At 40.4% G+C, this 22,025-nt stretch overlaps 1 protein-coding gene across 5 annotated transcripts in view; it reads left to right on the top strand.

The window, feature by feature from the left end:
* The first annotated feature begins 1,480 nt into the window (after positions 1–1,480).
* The window catches only part of LOC125739227 (disintegrin and metalloproteinase domain-containing protein 12-like), a 66,088-nt gene continuing 45,543 nt past the window's right edge, over positions 1,481–22,025 (top strand). For all 5 annotated transcript variants that reach the window (XR_007397098.1, XM_049009103.1, XM_049009104.1 and 2 more), the window contains exons 1-3: positions 1,481–1,930; positions 11,300–11,421; positions 13,826–13,899. Coding sequence is in view for 4 of the 5 variants with exons in the window: in XM_049009103.1 (XP_048865060.1) it covers positions 1,834–1,930; positions 11,300–11,421; positions 13,826–13,899 (293 nt within the window). In the remaining variant the exon portion in view is untranslated. The remainder of the gene's footprint in view (positions 1,931–11,299; positions 11,422–13,825; positions 13,900–22,025) is intronic.

A 22,025-nucleotide genomic window follows, 5' to 3' on the forward strand; every position in this document is an offset into this window, starting at 1 on the left:
AAATTCAACGTTTAAGCCTTACAGTTTGTGACAAGACTATCTAGGATTACAATTCAGAATTAAATATCAGAAACGGTAATATGTAAAATTGGGTGGATGACAGAGAATTAGATGGATGATGGAGATAAAGTGGCTGATGTAGTGATATTACATGTGATTGGATGCTGCGGTTGCTCTGAAGTCGTAATTCTGGGATGAACGTGCTGTGAAGGGATTACGGCCGAGTGGCGGTATGAACTCGTGCAATCATTCTTAACGGCTCACGGCTGGATCCGCATCACAACATGACAGTCGTCAGTCTCATATTGGCGCCCGCAAGGCTGCCGGAATCCTTGACGAGCTCCGCGGTGCTTGTGTTGGAATGAGGCTGACAGCCCATAATGTCAAATGTCAAGCAAACTTTTGCCCAAAGCCTCAAAAAATAAAAAAGGAGGATGGGGCATAACCATTGGCGTTTCTTAGTACATTGTCAGGTGGCTCTCTATTGGCAGTGAGTAGTTATTTAGCCTCCAGTGAATGGCTGCAACCAACACCTTGAATACACCCAGCGCCCCAATGCACGATTTCAGTTTGTGTTTAGGAGATTCATTACCAGGATTAATCCCTTGCAACTTTAAAATTAACCGGGTCTTTCATGCTTCTCTTAATATTTGCGGGCTATTCCGATGTCCCATAGCACGTAAATTAGAGGACAGCTTATAAATCATATATATATATATATATATATATATATATATATATATATATATATATATATATATATATATATATATTAGTAAAATTCCACCAAGAATGTTTTAATGAGTGATTCTGCGTTGTATATTACTTGTATGGTACTAGTCCAATTAAACAAATACATTGCTTATCAGAGTCAACCTCACATGAATGCCGGTGTGCGGTTCTGTTAGCATTTTCTGTTTTCTCTCCACACAAGCAGCACTGTCTGCGCGATCTCTTTGTACAAAAGAAGAGTTAATGTCTCCCCGGCAGCCCCCACACTACTGTGGCACATGTGCTGTGCAGAGGAGCGACATCCGCTGGGTGCCGCTTGCCAGCAGGACGATCTGAATCTCAGCAAGAATTGCCTATTCTGAAAATTTATCATGCTATTAAATGCTCTTCATTAGAGAATAATGCTTTTAATTATTGCTTTACTTATCTTAGTTTGAATCAAAATAAAGAAATCCTTTATTAAAAATGTTTAATTAAAAAACTATGTTGTGAAACGTAGTTTAAATACCGGTTCGGTTCAGAAGTAAAACATTTACACTCTTTATTTTTAAAACTAATTGGATTTTTGTTATTTAAGACTTTGCAATTATGTAACACAAGCCACATCAGTAAAACATTTTTTTTTATGCAACAGTTATTTGGAATATAAAGTATGTGGTAGTTTCTGCCTTTAGGACCATGCGGAATCTTTCGCCAAAGCACATGGTGGCTCTTCTGGCGAACAAGGCACTTTCATTGTTAAGAGATCGTGAGCAGTGTCAGATTTGCCAGCAAGATTTCTACTGCATTAGTCCTTTACATTTTCTGTACTTGTTGTGCTTTCCCTTCGTTGTCATATATCGTTCAAACCTCTGGAAGTATCTACCTTTTCTCAAAAAGCATTTCGTATTTTCTGCATCTTTGGCTGAAAAGTTATCAGTGTCAAGTATAATTTGGCCAAGATTTACTTTTTTTCCTCTTTTTTTTCCCCCCTCGCTCTTTTTTGGACTTGATCGTATTGCAGGAAGTCACTTGCGTCCTGCCCATCAGTGACTTCTCTGTATATTATGGTCAAATTGCTGTGATACAATCTGAGAGCCAGTTCCTCCCGAGGCAGGCAGCATGTCAAACTGGCGCTGGACTGAAAACTTTGCATTTTTGGTGGCTCTGCACATTGTCTTACTACTAACTGGCATAACATTAGCCAATCCACCTGAAGGTAAGGCTAGTTACGACGAATGACCTATAATAATAATAATAATAATAATAATAAATACATGTATTATGAAGTTGTGACACTGTCATCTGTCACACAACTGTATGGCAGCATACCGTTCGGTATCCTAATTGTCAAGAGCCATGCGTGTTCAGTTCCTGAGGTATATGCGTGTTTAGCCATATATTTACTGAATACAAGTCAATCGGCCAACATCTTTCGGTACTTATTTTACATAAGTGCTTTTGTACATGTTGCATCATGGCCGTGGAAGCATAATCCAAACATAGTGACTGATTTCTCTGTTTTTAATTATTAACGTTTTCCCGCTTTTATTTTATGATCGCTGCAATAAATTCACAGTTCCAAAAATGTATTTGTTGGTTAACTAGCTCGAATTATGTGAAAGGTCCGGCTGGTGGATCCCTCATCTTCATTACTGTCATTGAATCAGCTTGAACGATCATTATACGAGTAATGTTTTTTTTTTTACCATTATATGAGTAAGATGCTACCTTTATTTTCAGTGAAGCATGACTGCACTATATTGTATGAGAGACTTTAATCACTGAAATCACATTTGAAGATCTTAGACCCCGGAGGGCTGTTCAGATTAAGTCGATCTGATGGCTGTGTGATGGAAAAGACGAGAGCAAAGCCAAGAAAATATCTTAAAAATTACACCTATTCAGACAGTCACTCAGTTTTAAGACCAACTGCTCCAGGATTAGGCCCTTACAGATGTGAACATGACTGCGGTACAGTAAGAAATGTAATGGAAGAAACAAGTGTAAATGAACTGACTTCCGTGAGTTCACTAATAAGAAAAATCTATATTTTTTAATTTTCACAGGTTTTTGATCTACAGTAGTTACAAAACATCAAATCAGGATTAATTTAATATGTATTAAATTGTTTCGATATTATTATTTTCTAATGAAGCGTACCTAAAATATAACTTTTACAAAATAAAAAGTTAAGCCTCATTATCTGATGATTACAAAATAAATAGCCTTAAAATTAAGCCTCTTTAATCTGATGACGCCCCAGACATATAAGAACAGTTTCTCTGAGCGTTTCCTGCTTGCGTTACATGCCGGTGCTTTGTAAGCTTTGGTGTTCGACTTTGTGAAGTTCATCACGAAGAAGTCGTAAAGCTTAATCAGCATCCCATCAAGTTCTATATGCACTGTGTGTTCTTTTCATACACTTTACGATATGGTTATCAGTTTGATTCATATCGATATAAGTGATCAGGTATTTAAAGTACACAGAATTTACTTTGAGGAGATGAGAGTCAGACCTATGAACATGACCTGGAGAATATCTGAGTGAGGCCTCTTTGGAAGCTAATGAAGATCTAATCTGCAATGATTCAAAACGGCCGTGCAGCTTTGTGGTACGTCAGGTCTGTAGGGTGGTAGGAGTGTGACGGAGTGCTTTGCAGATCTGATTTTTGTGGTGTTTGAAACCAAAGACTCCAAACTGAAAAGAGAGCAGTCAGAATCTCAAACTTGGGTTGTTTCAGGCTATAAATATCGCCCATCCATCCATCCATCCATCCATCCATCCATCCATCCATCCATCCATCCATCTCCCAACAGCTTACCCAATGTATTGTATGAGAGAGTCTGCATACTGTATAGCTTGTGATGGGCTGGTACCCCGTTCAGGACGTGCCCTGCCCTGTCTTGTGCTGCCTGAGGCTATCGCATCTGCTTCATTGCTGTATCATCTCCAGAGGTCTCAGATCTTCTTATTTATTGGGCAGTAATGTCTGGGGACTGTGGTGTGGGACCTTCATTTATTTTAAATATCAGTGACTCAGAATTCGATTTGCTTTGTGTGAAAAAGTAAAAGGAGTAAGATGTTTGAACATTGTGTGGTACGGTAAGAGACACCCTGGATAGGATGCCTGTAAACATTGTAGAGCCGAAACATGTAACTTTTTTCATTTATCGATATGTTGATATAATCATTTGTCAAAGGATGGCCTTAGTGGGTTAAGAACAATGAGCCAATTCTGGCCAACTTTATGTTTGATAACTTGGTGAACTGAAGAAGATTTAGCAGATGTGAATAATAACTTAAACTATAGATAAAAATGTCTGGGTGGGGATCAGGTCCACAGTAGGGTCCTTTTCATTTGGTGCTGTTTCAAAATCACAAGCTGGGTTTTCCACTGAAGAAACATATAACATTTAGCTATGTCAGGCAATGAACTTGAAAAACAGCATTAAAAACAATAGGCTAAGATTACTTACATTTCATTTTTTGCATGTGAGATGGGGTGATGAAACAAGGCATGGATGTGCCGTTGTAGCAGTAATGGCTAACAGGGCACTTCAATACACTCTTTAATTTAGGCTGCTTGATGCACTCTCAGTATTCTGTGCTAAGGAGTTGAGTCATGTGCCCCCAAACCCACAAAGAGAATGTTTGTGTCCTGGGTCCCTGTAAGTTGGACCGCTGTACAGTGTACTTTTACTTTACCCCCTGTAGGATTCTGCCAAACAGCAGAGGAGATTCACTTCATACACCGAAAGCTAATTACATCCTTCAAGGATAGCATTATCTCGATTGTTCCAAGGTTGCCTTGAAACAGATTTAAAGCTGGAAAAGTGTATTGCCTATGAAGTAAGTCATCTATAGCCTCGGAAATATATAATGGATGCTGTTCCTGAAGGCTTTTCCCGAAGACCCATGGCAGCTGTTAATATTTTTGTAAACGATTTTCTGATATCGTGCCACAAACTTGTTTATAGGATGAGAAAATGATTCACATTGGTCCTAGTTATTAACTTTGTTAACTGACAGAATGATGTGGCTGCCCCCTGGCCCCCAGGAAAAGCTTTGACAATGAAGATGTAATGGTATCCTCCTCCCCGTTTATGTTATAGTGCTGGTTAAAAGGTGGTTTTTGGGGACATTAGACGTGCACAGTAGCCATCACTAACACTGTTGTTCATTGAGTTACTCAGGGGGATTTGTCCGTTTTTGTGTCGCCTGGCTGTATTCATATATAAGCAGAGATCTATAGTTACATTATTAATAATTTTGGCAGGTCTATGTATATTAATATTTCATGTTGTTTACAGACAGCAAGCTAAAGTATTTCCTAAAACAGGTTCTGGAACCCTGTGGTATAGAGAATGAATGAATGAATGAATTAATTAATTAATTCATTCATTCATTCTCTTAATAATGCAATAATCATAAATTCTTGGCCTATTAGTGGCACAAAATGTGTCTAATTTGCAATCCAGAAAACTTGATACCCAGATAACATCATGTTATTGTTTCAATGTTGAATTATGTTAAATACGTTGAATTATGGTCAGTGTTAAATTATCAACATTGAAACTCAATTGATTTTTGGTCAGATTTTCAATATTGAAAAATTGATGGTGGCAAACCCTCGATTCAATGTTGATATAAAGCGGAAGATTGAAGATCAACGTCGTGTCAACCTTTTTATCTGATATGGAATCAATGACATTTCAGCGTGTGTGTGCTGTCTGGGTAGTGGATTATGGCTGCCATTACACTAAAATTCTTCTGAAGTTGCAATATAATTTTATGGAAACACACAAGCTTTTTGACTGATGACATGCGACTACAGTTTTCAGCCTGAGTTCCAAGCACATGGTCTCCACAGCCAGGGAGGGGTTACAGTATATGGCTCTGCACATGAAATCCCTTATTAGGTCCAGATCAAAAGGCCTTTACGTTGCTCTGTTCTGGCAGCATGCAGGCAGCTGCGAATCTCATGCTGAAGGAAGTCCCAGCAGCCAAATGTTCTCTACTGGGGCATGAAATAAGAAAAGGGGCCTTATGTTTTAGCATGATCTGGGGGTGTGGGGCGGGAGCATCACTCTAAGGCATCGTAATGTGACAGAAGTATCAAACAACGATGCCTTTTAGCAATGATTAATAAGTGAAGATTATCCTCCAATAGAGGGCGCCATTCAGTAAGTGCAAGAGAGCAAATCATCGCCTTCTGTTATTTCTGATTTTCTGAAATTAAGTACAACTTACAAAAAAAAAAAGATATTTTTTATTAAATTGGGTTGTAAGATATTGCTAGTTTTAAACTGTATTTGTTTGTATGTTTTCATTGCAAAGCCGGCCTGGAATTTTAGGAAACGCATGCCAGTCGGGTACAGGTGAATGAAAACAGTGAATGAAAGCTCGGAACAGGAGTAACATCCTGCGAAGAACGAGGTGGAAAGTGGCTGCTGTGTCCACGGCTGTTTTGGAGGATGTGGAGTTGGGCATGTAAGACTCCAGGAAGGCCTGGAGAGTTAGTAATGCAGTGGTGATGCAGTGACGCTCCTGTGCAAAGGCTATTCCTGCTATCTGATTCGTGCAGGATGTCTGCTTGCTTGCTTTGCCATTTTATACCTGCCGACATGTTTGGAATGGAGAGTGTCCAGGATTGACACCCGTCTGCTGCTGTGATCAGCCAATGGCAAGGGGCGGCTTATGTGCCGGCAGTTTTAATGGGTGGATTTTAACACCCCCAGCTGTTGCATCGTACAACATTTCATGTCTTGCTGCATACTGAGCGCGATCCTTCGCGCGAACTATAGCTGCCGTTGCTGCCATCTGCTCTCTCTTGTTGGACCTGAATAGACCCCTATATAATCAAAACAGCAGACTAAGGGGACCACTGGGAAAAACAGACTTAAAAACACTGTTTTAATGTCTTGGATGAAATCGGATTTTGTTTAACAGAGCTGTGACCAATTACTTTCCCAGTGGGAGGCAAGGGCGTACTTTTGGACCAAATCGACCCCAAACCCCCTCACCCCCCCTAAACACACGGTACCCCCGCAATATTGGCAGGGATATGTCCCTTGATGGGAGGGCACAAAATGGAGAATTACCATTTCCAATTGCCTTTTCCATAAATGGAGTTTCAGGAAATGCTGCTGAAACAATTCAACTCAATCTGTATACCCAGTATTCTGTGCTAATGGGTGTCCACAAGTGCTCCAACCCATTAATGCTTCTCAGTGGAAAGGTTGACCGTAATGCATTTCTTAATTGGTTAGTGTCATTGCTTGTTGATCTGAAATAAGGTTTTGTGTTTGGTGATTTATAGCTGTAAAGGCGCGTAAAGCAAGAGGAAAGGAGATTCTGCAAAACAGAAGTTTTATTGGTGTTATGGAGAGATTTGCAATAAACAAAGTGCTTCACAGTGGGCCATTGTAAAATAGTTGTTCCTTATTGAAGCTTCCTTTTAAACCAAGGCTGCAATTTTTAAAAATAGATGAGTGAGTGAACTGGACAATTCAGTTCTTTGGTGGACTAGGAAAATGCCGACATCCTCCAGAGGGTAACTCTGCCTACAGAAGTAATGACAATAACCATTAAGGTAATTTGGCCACTTCCTGGGCTGAACCTCGAGCACTTGGTCCGTGGGGCTGAGTGAGTCCCCTCCCATGGCTGTTTTGAATCGTTCTGTGATGGAGTGGCCTCATCCATCTCAACTCCCACAATGCATCTGTGCGTCCTCATTAAGGCCCATTTTGTCACATAGGTTTCAGAGCAGCTTCCCCTTGCTGGACAGGAGTCAGCCCACGGAAAGCAGCTTTTTTCCTGTCGTTTATTCTTCCATGCTGTCATCCCCGTCATGCTTCCTGCCACCTCTCACTCGCTGTTGGTTGATGCTAAAATTGTTATCCTGGTCTGAACTTTTCTTAGTGAAGCATTTCCAACCTTGGTCGTCATGGCCCAATGCAATTCAAATTTTTGTACCAACCGAATAATTCATTTATTATGGCCAAAAAAGGCATTGTTTTAATTATCTGAATTAAAAGTACAATAAATTGCAATATTTTAAACAAATGTTAACAATAAACAGAAAGATTGTTTCTAATGTCGTTCTTTTTGTCCCTTAAGACTGATTCATTATTAAATAATCGAGACTGAGTGATTCTATGATTGTTGACATTGGACATGAAAAGACTGATAAAATATATATTCCATTTAATATCTCATAAACTTTCAAAAATATTAATGAGACATTTTTTAATCAGCATATTTTTGCGAGCAATTAAGTTTCACCAAGTCCTAAGGTAGTGTGTTCTTTCACTATGCATCTTAGTCAAGTTTAATTATGAACTAAGCTGTAGTCAAGCTTAACTAAGCTGGACCTAAAATCAGCATATGCAGATTGCAGTGAGGACCAGGGGAGGGAAGACCTTAGTTAGTTCCTTCAGTTATTCCTGTTCAGTGCTGCTCGCATTTTTTCAAGTAATGCATATTCTGTAATTAACATGCATCGGTAGTGATGTACTGAGTTCGTCTTTAGCTTTCCATTCATGTGTATGGTTCTCTTGGCCAAAGCCAAGGCAACTAACACTAATTTTGTGTCGTAATGTACAAGTCCTGCCAGAATTGAATTTCTGGTTGTTGCCACTAAAAACTAGGATGGTTGGGACATCACTCGGCACTTTTGTAGAGTGCCATTTTCTTTGAGTTATGAGATATGCGATGGAGCCTGTGGCTTTTGGGTGGACGTGTGTCTGATTTCCCATGGAAAAGAAACATTGATTCTTCATCTTCTGAAACAGCAATAAGGGACAAGTTGTTATATAAGTTCCTTCTGTGTTTTAAATTCATAATGTACACATTTTTCTTTGTGCAAATGTAATAAATCCGTCAACCAGAGCTGCTTTGCCAGTGAGGGAATGAATCAGCCTTGTTGAAATCTTTATTAAAAACTTGAATCCATGATACATTTTATTGTACCCAAGTTACAGTCTGTGGCTTCTATTAAACAGCCACTATACAATTAGCCTTTGCTTTTTCCTACCACATAGTACCAAAGTTAGCAAACTACTGTTGACTCATGGTGAAGAGATCTGAGGTCCACTTTTACAACAGTGGCAACATTAACCACTGAGAAGTAATAGTTGTTATGCATGATGTTATGCTTTAAACTCTTGGATAACAAATGTGATGTCGTCAGCCTGATCTTCAAAGCAGATTGAAATTACACCACATAGAAAAATGTAGACAATGAATCTGTGGCACAGACGAGGACATGAAATCATACAGTCTGACATGCTCTTCGTAATATGGTAAAAACATGGTTTTTTTGGGTCAGTTTAGTTCATGAGTAATCCCAAGTCTATACACCCGACAATTGAGTTTTCTTTCCGTGAAGAGAGATGTAGCCAATTTGATAGCGGATGCTAGTTCTGCTCTCCCATACACTTCTTCTTTGGCATTTGCGTCCTGTCATGCCCTGGAATGACTGACCCTGGATCAGTTCTCAGCAAAGCAGACTCAGTGATGACTCTGTGGAGGGTTTACACCACATGGAATGAAAGCTGAGTGGACTTGGGCAAACTGGATCTGGGGAGACACAGGAGAGGGCAGACGCCCGAAGGAGTCTGGTGGAAAGTAATAATCTATGAAAAATAATCTAAGCCGTGTCTGTACAGCAATAATGATAAGAATGTGCTCAGATGCTGCCTTTATAGGAATGTTGCACTGTGAGAGGTCAGACAACAAACCTGCTCTTTGACTGTCAAACAATGCATATGCAGTTTGGAGGATATACCATTCTCCTAAATGCTGCTAAAGAGCAAAATCTCATTTTTATTGCCTTTTAACTTACTCAGCAGACACATACAGGCACACGTGCGGATGCGGAAAATACCAAGTCAGCTGAAATCCTTCTTCCCGGCCCGGAAAGACAAATACTCAAAAAAAAAAAAAAGGTTAAGAATGCCTCACTGTGAGAAAATTAAGCTCTGGGGTGCCAGTGACAGGCTAGATGGGTTGTGGACTGTTTTCCATTTAGTCTGTGTTAAATCTGGCTGCAGAGCTGCCACCCAAAACAGAATCTTGAAGAGGCTTTTCTTGCCGAATGCTGTAAGAGAGCATAGGCTGCGTAGCCTTTTTTTTAAGGGGACCTGTCTTGTGGTTTGAGGGGAAGACATGGAAGGAAGTAGGTCAAGGGAAACTGGCAGGGGCCCTCAGCAGAAGGTAGACGTCCATGTGCGGTGTTCCCAGTGGCTTGCGCACACATATAAAATGAAACAAATTGCCTGGAGCCACCTCTGCAGCTACTCCCTGCTTTCTGTGGTCTTGGCAGTGTGGTAAGACATGGATCTAAGGCATGGCACTGAGATAGAGAGAAGCCAAGGGTAGGGACAGAGATTGGGGGTAGTGGGCCTGGATTTTTGACTTGTGAAGGCATTGACGTTTTAAGTCCTGCGTTTTTAGCGCCAAGTTAGCAAATGAAACCGAATCACTTCAGTAATACATGCAGTTTTGTGAAAGGGTGCCATTGTGGCCCATATGGAAGCACTGCAGCTTCACGCCTGCTGGGGATTTGAATCCTGCCCCTGCTTTCTGTGTGGACTTTGCATCTTCACCCCCGTTTGTGTCGTCTTCCAGCTCCAGCTCTGCTTTCTTCCTGCATTCCAAAACCGTGCTGCTAGATTAGTTGGTGTCTCTAAATTAGCATGTGAGGGTGTGCCCTGCAGTAGATTGGGGTCCTATCCAGGGTCTCCTTTGCCTAGAACCTCCAGGGATATGTTCCAGTCTGTGTTACCTTCTACAGGAAAAGCAGCCGTGGAAGGTGAATAGATTATTTGAATAAAGACAGAAAGAGTGCTGTATTTTTGTAGTCTGCTTGGCCTTTGAAACTTGCAAGAGTTGAATAAATGTTGCATTTATATAGCACTTTTCAAGGCACCCTTTACAAAAGCAATGGGGAGACACTTTAACCACCAGCACTGTGTAGCCCCCCACCTGGATGATGCAACGGCAGCCATTCTGCACCAGTGTGCTGACCACACGGTAGCTAAGGTGGAAAATTCAACATTTGGATATAGGAGGCTAGATCTGAAAGGGCCCCAGTGGGCAGTTATTGACAGGGCATCAGGGTACCACTCCTACTCTTTCAAAAGATGGCCGGTTCAGGCCCAAAACCTGCTTAGCTTCAGAGGGGTTACCTAGTCTGAACAGCAGGTGGTATGGCTGGAAGGATAAAGTACATGGTAAGCTGCTAAAAAATACATAAAGGACGGGCAGAAATTTGTAAACCTGCATCTTTTGATTTAAATGGGATGTGTGCATTTTAGATACCAAATGAATGGCTTTAGCAGGCGTACAAATTGACCATGTTTGACATCTGAAGTCAATTTCTGCATTTCTTTGATTGAGAGGAGAGTAGTGAACCATTCATCGACAGAGAGGGTCTTTCAGGGCTGCACGGCCAGCGAAATCTTGCCGCTGCTGATCTGAAAAATCCCAGCGAATGAAAATCGTCAGTCTAATTTCACAGTCTGCAAGGTCACACGTAAGTCTCCTCTCAGTCCGAACGGCTTTTACTGCTCTGCTCAACAGGGGATCGACTCGATGGCGCGAAGCAGCGACACACGTCCAGAAAACTGGAAAACGTTGCGACTACGGTGCCTTTCCTGCTGCAGGATGGAAAACTCAGACCACTCAGCCATCTCCAGTCTATGGTAAATATCTGTGTCCGGGCACAATGCATTTACACTCACTTTTCCCATACTAGCCAAAAACAACACAATCCCCCGGGGGTGGGGGTGGGGGGTTGGGTTAGCTTTATGTTCTGTTCCTATGCCTTTATATTTAATACATTTTTAATAACTACGCTACTGCGTCCACAATTATGAGCAAACAACATGGTGAAGTGATGCTGAGAAATAGTAATAGGACTGAACAATAGCATTATTTGCTAGAAGAACATCCACTGAAATCTTTATTGTCAGGCGCAGCTAAAAGTGCTGTATTAGTCCAAAGCTCCGATTGTCTGATGCGTTTGGCTTCGCCTTCATTAGTCCCCGGTTGCGGCATTTGATGCTGGCGTGTCTATTCAACAGCTCAGGCACCACCTGCACCATGTCCGGAAGCCACAGGATTATAAAAACTCACAAACAATTCCCCACACCCTCCAGGTCCGCCATTGCAAATCACCAATGCATGGGGATGATATCGTGATGCATCAGAAGGGATAAATATTGAAAAAAAGACTGAGAAGGAAAGTAGATGATTGAAAAATGAATAAGCAATAGCATCATGGACTGATTGCTACGTACTGGGAAAATTAATACTTTCATTTTAGCCGTAATGCAATGTCCATCCCTTCGTAACATTTGACTATGGTTGTACACTCCAGAATGTTCCTCTCAGCGTTTATGTCCCTTTGTGAATCTTACAAATTGAGCATGAGTTTGTACAGTAAGTGAAATGGGTTGTTGCTCTGGAAATGCAGTTCATTCGGCTGGAACATTAATGCAATATTTGAATTTCAGAGTCTGTCTGTATGTAGTGTGTATATGTGCCAGACATTAGGAGAATGGGTGTAGTTCACTTCTAGCCGCACTTAAAAGGGGAGATTCGGCTTTCCAAGAAAAGTTACCCTCCAGTGTGAAATTGTTTTTCCTGGCTATCAGAAGTAGAACTCTGGAAAATAGTGAGTTTCACTTTTTGAGCTTCGCAAGCAGCCGTCTTCATGCCCTGAAAATGGTATCCGAGAATCACTGAGTTGCATTCCAGTAAAACACACCGACTCTGCTAAATGAATTTCTAATGCGCCTGACTGAATTTACACTTGCTATGAATATGCCTAGGAAAATATGCAGCCATTTAGTGATTTACTGAAATGCTAAATAGTTTGTTTTGACAGATCTTTTTGGGGGGGGAATGTATCAAGCAAATGCTGACAGCCTAGTTTTAACTTAAATGCCACACACATGTTGTTATTATCTAGCGGGAGCTGCGTTTACATAACTAGGCCAATAATTATATTTATTTTTGTAGCCAGAGTGCATGCTAATTAACATAAATTTACAGGTATTTTGATTCAAATGACAAAAGAAGATCTGGTTGTCTTTGTGCTGTAACAAGTATATATTTTTCTCTTTTGCCTGGGTAGCGCAACTATATTTTACTGTTTATGGTTTGATGCTGGGAATGATTGCATTTCTGGATTCACTTTTTTTTATCTGACGGGGAGGAACAGATTGATTGCCTTTGGTGATGTTATACAAAAACAGCGACACAGATAACCATGTTTTTACTCCCCAAGCCTGTGTGACGTCATCACACCCCAGGCCTAACTGGACGCTCTGATGCCTCAAGCGTTTTGCCTTGGATCTCGTGCAGTGTGTTTCATAGCACGCCGTAAATGGTCACAAAACTGAACGGTTAAAGCGTTAGCCGTCTCCAGCTTCCCTTGGGCTAATGTACATGTTTGGAGAAATAGCATGAGCGACGATACTTAATCCCTTAAACTCCCGTCTAGACTTCGAAAAGCCGAAAATATTCTCCACGCACGTGTTCATGCTCGAATAAGTTATTGAACCAATAAATGAATAGATAAATCATGGCAAATTTGCATTTTTTTGACAGCATGTGGGTAGTGTGTGACGCAGTGAGTTAAGATGCCGGATCTATATTGAGAAGGTCACTGGTTCAAATTCACAGCTGGGTTTGCTGCTGGGTCCCTTGATTGAGGCCTTTAGCCTCCAATTGCTCCGGTGAGTTTCTGACCACGCTTTATCAAAAAAAAAAAGTTGCTTTGGATAAAAGTGTCTGCTAAATATCGTAAATTTTACAGTTAAGGATTTTAGAAAGGCTCTCCACATGATTTTTATATTAGTATCTCATTACTGACTGTAGATGCCTAATCTCAATCAATAAAATCAGTAGCTATCATCAAATATGAAACAGACTCCAGATCAACCTCAAAAAATGATTGGACAGTAGGTATGCATCTCATGCACGAAGACAAAGCTGTTATCTTCAGAGGTTGTCACGCTCCCTGCCTGCATGCTTCCTGTCTCACCAAGACTGCGGGGGGGCACCATGTGATCGTTCTGGATGGTTCTGTTTCACCTGCAGAGTCACCCGCCGTCATTGAAGTTACTGATTGAAGCTGAGGGTGAGCAGCTGCTCCTCGCCCTGGAAAAAAACGAGTAAGTTTTTCTACTTCCATTGACTATGGAAATGCTGCGCTTTGAAAAATACATCGCTGGACTGCAAAGCTGTGGCATATGTGGTGCTCAAGGCTATGACTGGAGTTTGCAAACAGTGGAGCCGAGCTCCAAAAAAAAAAACACAGAAAAAAAATCATTTTTCCGTGCTACACAAGTGCAGACGGTACTTGGCAGACGTTGTGTTTAGTCTCTTGAAACGCAAACTTGAGACACATAGATGAGGAGTTGAAGAATGAAGCGCAGGTGGATGCAGTGGGATTTCCCCTTCCATCGCCTTTGGCTTTAGGTTCTTGAATGGTTCTTGCACCAATAATGGAAACACGCCGCTCACGATCACTGTGGATCTGTCACGGTGAGATTTAGAGCACTAAAAAAAAAGGCTCATGGTTTCAGGTCTTCCCTGTAGTAACTTCTGGGTAACTTAAAAGAGTTGGCCCAGACATCAGATGGAAGTGGGATTGAACCCTTATGAATATTCTTTCACAAGAGACTGACAATGACCGGCGATGTGCTTTAGCAATGTTCTCCAGGCCTGCAGCCCCTGGTAAATGCAAACTATGGAGGGAACCTACGGTTTGGTCTGAGCTCATCGTCGGGCATCGCTTGCAGTCTCAGTCTATGAGAAATACGTCAGCATATTGTCCCATTTATAGCACACATGCTTTTCATATCTGATGACAGATCATAAATTTGAAAATGGTATATCTGTGTTTTGTGCCCTCTACTGATTGGCATAGCTACAACCTTAACCAGGTTAATCAGCTGGAAAGTAGATGGATGGACTTATTAGGTATTCTGCATCGGCCCTGCAGTGCATTTTTGGTCATGATGTTTATACTTTCAGCCTGATTGAAAACCAGGTGTTGAAAAGAATGCAAAATAATGGACCCAGCTGTGCAGAGGAAATGCCTAATTTAAACACCAGACCAACAATTTCCTATAAAGCCCACTGGACAGTGCTCGCAGAACGGCGCTGAGCACTGTTAATCAAGAGAACAGCAATGCCCCCAGAAAAGAAAAAAAACTGTTGTGTTCAGTAACAGGCTTTATAGGAAACCCAAAGTCCCGGTCAGGTTTGACTTGAATCTGCCTCAAGCACGCAGTGAGTAAATCATCATGCTTGGGTTATAAAAAAAGGCAGGTTTTTGGAGTTGAATCAAATCTTTTTCTGCTGCAAATATTTGACTGAATTCTCCATTTTTTTTTGCTCTCCACTGGCAGACGGAGAAATGAGGTGAAGTGTCTGGCCTTGTACTTCAATTCCTTTTCTCATTAATTTTCAATTTCGCTGCACTGTTTCAGAGCAGGCCTGGAACACGTCTGTCTTTATGTCTTCTGTTGGAGTGCTTCTGCATTCTGCTTTTATCTTATTTGTTGTATATATCAGAGGTCTTTTTAGATCCATTTTTTAATGGTCTGGGCTCCATCAGTAACAGAGCTCCACTCCTAACCCTCCTACATGCTACTCCACGTGAAATCGAGATGATAAGGCTTAGAACAGACCTGCAGGTTAGCATGAGATTGCAGAACCAAATTAAAGGAGTATACTAACTAGAAAACGTCACATGCTGCATGGTTGATGAGGCTCAGATGATTTCTCCATAGTGACATCCTGAAGGGTGTTTATTGTTCCGTTAAAGGTTCTGTAACAGCAATGTCCAAGAAGTTTATCTGTCACGATTGGTCTCAGCGTTCTCCTGTTCCCCTTTGGCCAGCAGGTGTCGCTGGCCATCTCGTTTTTCCCCTGTGCTTCATTAGGTGTAGCTTTCTGTTCTGTTCCTATGTGTGTTTGCTGTTCAGTGTTGCCTGTGTTTTGGACTCTAGTTCTGTGTTCCTGTGTCCTCTGTGTTGTCTTAATTGTTAGGTTTACCACACGTTTACTCCTGCTTCTGTTTTGACCCCATGCGAGTCTTTCATTTCTGCTGTGATTTGATTAAATTTCTCTGTAAGTCTTCATACTCCGCCATAACATTTATTGATGAGTATGACAAGCAAGATGTCTCTTTTGATACTGAAAGACATGCGTAGGAATCATTGCAGCACTTATCTGTGTGACTTAGATGCACCGGGAAAGGTTTAAGAAACATCTGGCAAACAAACCGAGATGTACAGTGGTCCCAGTGGACTGTGAAGAGAAGGATCTTATTATCTCCACTGCATTGAAGCTTTAATGTCACCCAAAGACTTCCACTCAACGGAGGCGGTACAGAAGCGGCCAGAAAGTATGAAGCAAAGGGAACTTGCAAAGTTCTTGCAAAGATCAGGAGAGGACAGAACCAAGACTGAGACACAGTAGAGGAGTGGTCCTCGAGAATGTGACCAGAGCAGAAATTCCTGGCAGAAATTCCCTCCCCCTCCCCCCTGATGAGCACCAGTTGTAAAAACATGGTTAAACGCCCAAGGAAAAAAATAATAATTGTCAAATGAAATTATTAAAATTGAAACCACAAACCTGGACTCTCCCTCTAAGCCAAAAAGTAACATTTCCGGTTATGGGTGTCAGATATTTTCTTTTATGTTTAATTGCTTTAAGCATATAGACGATGTGCGATGTGCACTGTTGGAAGTTAACACATTTATGAATTCATTTCAGCACATCGTTTTACGTGGATAAATATTTTAACTTTTGATGGAAAAAAGGTAATAAAAGTCTTCTTTGTGAGACGTTCATGAATTATTTTTTTGTCGGTTATTATCACTGTTTAAGTATGTAAAAGCTTAGGAGAAAGGAGAGCAATGAGATTTAGGTGTTTGTTTCTTTCTAAAATAACACTGGTTGTGTATAAAGCATGGATTCCAGTTGCAGGTGTAGCATTGTGTGCTTTCATGCTTTTTAAATACGTGCGTCAGCAAATACATATCAGTAGGTCACATGACTCGGGGCAACTGCTGTCCACATGCGTGGAATGCCTACGCACGCCCAAGACCTAAGGTCCAAGAGGAGCTTGTTTCCATGATTGTTTGCTCCAGTTTCAGAAGCTCCAGAACAGTGTCTCCCGTCACTGGCATGACTGTCCCTGGAAAGGGAACAGCTTAGAACGAACGGGAGAAAGACTCAAGATCTGTCTGGTCAAAGGATTACAAAAGTAATTTAGGTCATCATTAGTTACAGTCTAAAAATATCTTTGAAAATTAGTATTGTAATATTTCATGTAAAATCACCCAGTCTCTACTAGGCGGATTGAGTATTTCTGAATATCAGCTTATTTTATAAGTGAAGAAGAATGTGTTAAAATAAGTCAAATGAAAGTAAACAGTGAGACATGATATGATAACTAGTATGGTGAGAGAGGGGTCATGGTGGCTTGGGCTGGTATTTCACTCAAAAAAGGAAAAATATTTATCTCTCCCGGTCTTTTCTGTTCTCCTGAGGGATATCGAGTCAATCGTGCTTAAAGCTGACAATCTCATTTAAAAGATTAGTGTATTTTTATCAGCTACTATATTTCTTTGGATGATGTCATTTTATTACAGTGTTTTTTTTTTGCCATTTCAAGCTATTTTGAGTGAAACTGTATCTGGTACATCATTTAGTCTAGAACAAATTATCCCAACAAACCGCACACAACTGTGTATTTGGCATCGATATTTCAATGGTGTGTCGAGCTTTTTTGGCTTCCCATGTTGGCGGTGAAAAAAAAAAATTTGGTTTCTTGTTAGTTAAGCAGTGCAAAGGGACCCTCGAAGATTTTTCTTTTTCTTTTTGGACGATTTTATGCCAGTAATGATTGCATGTTATTCTGTTGTATTGATTTGTTGTTGGCTTGTGCAGACTGTTCATTTCTGTGGGAAACAAATCGTTTGATTTATGGCTGTGTAGTGCCATAATTGTGTGTTAGGTTTGTTTGTTGTCGTAAACTAGGCAATTTAAAAGGTTTGTCTCCAGATTGGCATGCGAAGCCAACTGGTGCCGTGTCAGAGGTACTCAGAGGTACACTGAAATGCTGTAATCCTTTTGCTTAAAACAAAGTATAGACGAAAAAGCAACAGCCTCCCAGAGACCAAGCATAAACCCAGAAATGAGAAGGAAATAAAACCTTGATCTTCAATTTGAGTCGCAAAGGAAAACTGAGAAGGTGCTCCTTTCCGATTAATCATGTTCGCTAGAGGGGAAGAGACAAAATCCAAACAATTTTAACAGTTTAAATAACAGATTTTATTACTACAATAACAGAGACAAACATCCCCTTGGGAAACGCTGTCTGGTATTTGCAGAGAAAACTGAAGAGATGAATAAGTTCAGTGAAGTATCTGAGGATGCACAGTTAGCTGCACGACGTGACAAACTTCACAAACTCTGCTCTGAAGATCAGCAAAACGTTGATAACTCACTACTGTTTCAGTTTGCGTGGGAATGCTAGATGCAGGAGATCTGACCTCCTCTACACTTTAATTATTCCTGTCAAGTGAGAGATATGAGGCCCTGACAGGCTTTGGCGCACTGCTCAGTGAAATTCTTCTTGTTATAATACATTAATCTCTTTATCTAGTGGCATGTTAACCAGAGATGTATAGTAAGCAGATAACTGACTCTCAGAGCATAAACAATGTAATGACTAGTCGTCCATTGAGACTAAACAAGAAGCAGTATTACTGACAAATGGAGGATGTTGCCATGACTGTTACTTATCTGCTCGCCTCCTGTAGAGGATCCTCAGTACAGGAACCCTGTATCTGAATCTGAGAAAGGCACGGATGTGATTGTAGAGCTAAGGTCCTCTATGGCTAGTGTTGCAAGGGAGAATGTTCTGGTAGCTGTGCCCCCCATAAAGGACGTCCCATTAGTTAAACCAACTGGTGATTAACTAGCATTAATATACAAATATACGTTTATAAGCATTAAAAAACTGTATCTAGTAATAGCTTCAATAATTTATCGAGAAGAAAGAAATACCTTTAAAAGCATTATATGTGGTTACCACAGTGTGGTAATATGTTACAAAGTAACATAAAAAAGCATGCTGATCAGATATTGCACACAGCCTTGCCCAAGACGTACATAAAGGATCATTCCAGACTAGCATCCAACAACAGAGAAACAACTGCATTGCTTAGGGGATGACGAAGGACTTCATTTAGACTTTTTTTCAATCTCAGATCTTCGTTTTAGGCCTTATTTATTTTATTAATGAAACATATAAATGAACAAGACTGGATGTCTGTGGATGCTGACACCCTATATTAGAAGACCAATGGCCAAAGGATTTGTTGTAGAACAATGATGAATCTTCATACATTTATTATTTGACACATTTTACGAAATGAACAACTTAACATGATGCCCAACGGCCAATGAAGCAAAAATCATCCATCTCAAGACATAAACAGTTACTTTTTACAAATATTTTCTGTTGACAAATTTGGTACCTCTGAAATGAAATGAAAAAAGTAATGGCAGTTATGAGAAAAGGCAAAGCATACAGGTAATTATATTTCATTCCCAGTCCTGTGCATAAATGTTAATGATGCATAATGTCAAAATGTATGTCCTGGAACATTTATCAGGATCAGTAAAAATGTAAAATACATGGACAATATCTTTTTTCTTCCGAATTCCGGTAAATACAGATCAATCTTACAGACAAATGAAAATACACTATTATTAGTTGTGAAGGAAAGCAATAATTTCAATACATTATTACAGTGAATGTTCTGTCTCAGTTCATCTTCTTAAGCAGTTTAATAATTCCAGAGCATACCACACCATTGCAGAAAATGTTTTATCTTCGGTATTCAAGGGGTACTCATTGGTCGTAAAGATTCAGAGTTTTTTCATCAGTGGAAATGATTACAAATGACCCTGTGGTAGATATGCCCTCGAAGTCTAAGCAAGCTTATAATCAGTGACAGATTCTGTAATTGGATGTCGAGTCAACAAAATATATGTAGCATTTAAATTTGTGCCGTTGCATCTGTGTATTAAACTATCTAAAGTATCCTTGAGCTCATGACTGTAGAATAATAGTCTATTTGAGTAGGTTTGACTGTCGAAGGACATTCATTTCCTCACCAAGGTCTTTTTTTTTGTTGTTTATCAGACTATTTCCAATGCCAAGATGTTGTCAGGTCATTTTTTTGCCAAGTCTGCTTTGCAATAAAAGCCAGAGTCCATCTTTAATATATTTGCATGGCTCTCTCGAGATATCTTTGTAAACTGGGGGAAACAAAAGGCAACAGCAACAATAGTAATAAAGCTTGTGGTGTGTGTATAAGCAGTGGGACAGATTAATTTTATGGGAGTATGTTTACCTATCAGAGCCAGGTCACTCACTAGTTCTGCTCTGCTTCCTGTTCTGACAACTCCAGACATGGAAGCCCTCTTTTTAGTGACCAAATAATGAAATTATGCTTCAGTATCACCATATGTGTAGAAGCAAGTATAGGAAAAAGGAAACATGCTAGATAGACATGATACATCTCTCATGTAACGAGAGATGAAAGACTCGAGGGCAGGCGTTTTGGTGAAACTAGGGGCTTCACTGATATCAAAAGAACAATGACTGGAAATAAACAAGATCGCGAGGGATCAAATATGAAGGCAAGGAGGAGTGAAGCAAGGAAAGCAACAGGAGAGTTTGATGTCAATGACTGGACTGGGGAACACAGGACTTGGAAGCATGTATATACAGTATGGAACAAACAAGGGAGTTACTGAGAGGCAGCCGGGAGTGATTAACACGAGAGGCAAGACAAACGAGTAACAGGAATGGCTTGGTAGGATCATGCCATGGAAGAGACAGGAGGGTCAAGTGGACATGATACGCAGGACGTGGCAATAGCTGCTTCGGTCCTTTTCTCTTTGTTTTCTTGTGGTGCCCATTAAACTCGACGCTTGGCCTGCTCACTTTTCAGGAAGCTACATCTCCATTTAAGTTAAGCCTGATTTTTTAACATTGTTAGCAGGGAAATAAATTCTACTGGATAGAACATGAATAGTGCATGAATAGATGATTTCCTATCGTTTAACATACATTCCCAATGGAGCAGAATTTTAAAATCTGGGTCAGGAGACCCTAATCTGATCTTGACGGGCTGTAATGTGCGAAAGCCTTGGCACCGAGATTATTATTCTGAATTAGTTCAGTAGAGGAAATAATATATGCCATGTGAGCTTAAGTGCTCAGGTACAGTAAAGACCTGGATATACCGTTAAAACCCTTGTCATCTCGCTAAATCATTGCCGTAATGCATAAAAGTTCTGTATCGAGATAAAGGATTTCCTTTGGATGAACTAAAAACAGGTATTTAAAATCATCGTTATTCACAAACGTGAGGGGTTCTCTGCAGAGCAGCCTTGGAAGAGATATTGTGGGGGTGGACTGGCCACAAGGAATAGTGAGAATAGAGAGCTGGACTGTTAGAACAATCAGGTGTTATGTTAGGAAGGGATGATCACTAGAGGGTCTAGAAACCTACGGGAATTTAAACAAGCATAGAGGCAGATGAATTGGTTTTTTAATTCTTTTTGTTACTGCTGGAACTTTGAAAGTATTATAGATATGGTCAGTCCTCCTACAATGAGTGATATCACATCGAAAATCACCGCAAAACATGATTGATATATTAATTTCGAAGTCTAATACAATGTAGAATCACATTTGTATTTGTGCAACTTTCAAACCACTTCTTTTCAGTCAAAGCAGTTTGCAAATCTGAAAGAATCGAACTTGTATTTGCACTTTTGTAGTGTATGTACAAAAATAGTATATTAACTCTTGGTCCCTTTATTTAATGCATGCAAGTGGTGGTGTCAGTCTGGCCCTCCACGTTTGTAATACAAGGTCACGTCAATGGGAATGCTTCATGTACAGTATACTGAGGCCTATGAATCTGCTCTGTACAGTACAGTCACCATCATAGGCTGGGTGGGAGAATTTGTCGGAGACAATATGGAAACAATCTGGGATGGAAATTATTGTAAAGGGATTTTTATGCTGCTCTTAATTGTTAGTTTTCCCCCTAAGACACTCAAATGCTGAAGATGTCTACCAGAAAATAAAAGAGACAAACCACATCTCAGATGGCGCATAGATCACAGTAACTCCCCAGGTTAAGAACATCCGATTTATGGAAAACTCATACTTCAGAGCAGACTGCTATAAAGC

The sequence above is a fragment of the Brienomyrus brachyistius genome, chromosome 3 (assembly GCF_023856365.1).
Source record: "Brienomyrus brachyistius isolate T26 chromosome 3, BBRACH_0.4, whole genome shotgun sequence".
In the NCBI taxonomy this organism is placed as follows: domain Eukaryota; kingdom Metazoa; phylum Chordata; class Actinopteri; order Osteoglossiformes; family Mormyridae; genus Brienomyrus; species Brienomyrus brachyistius.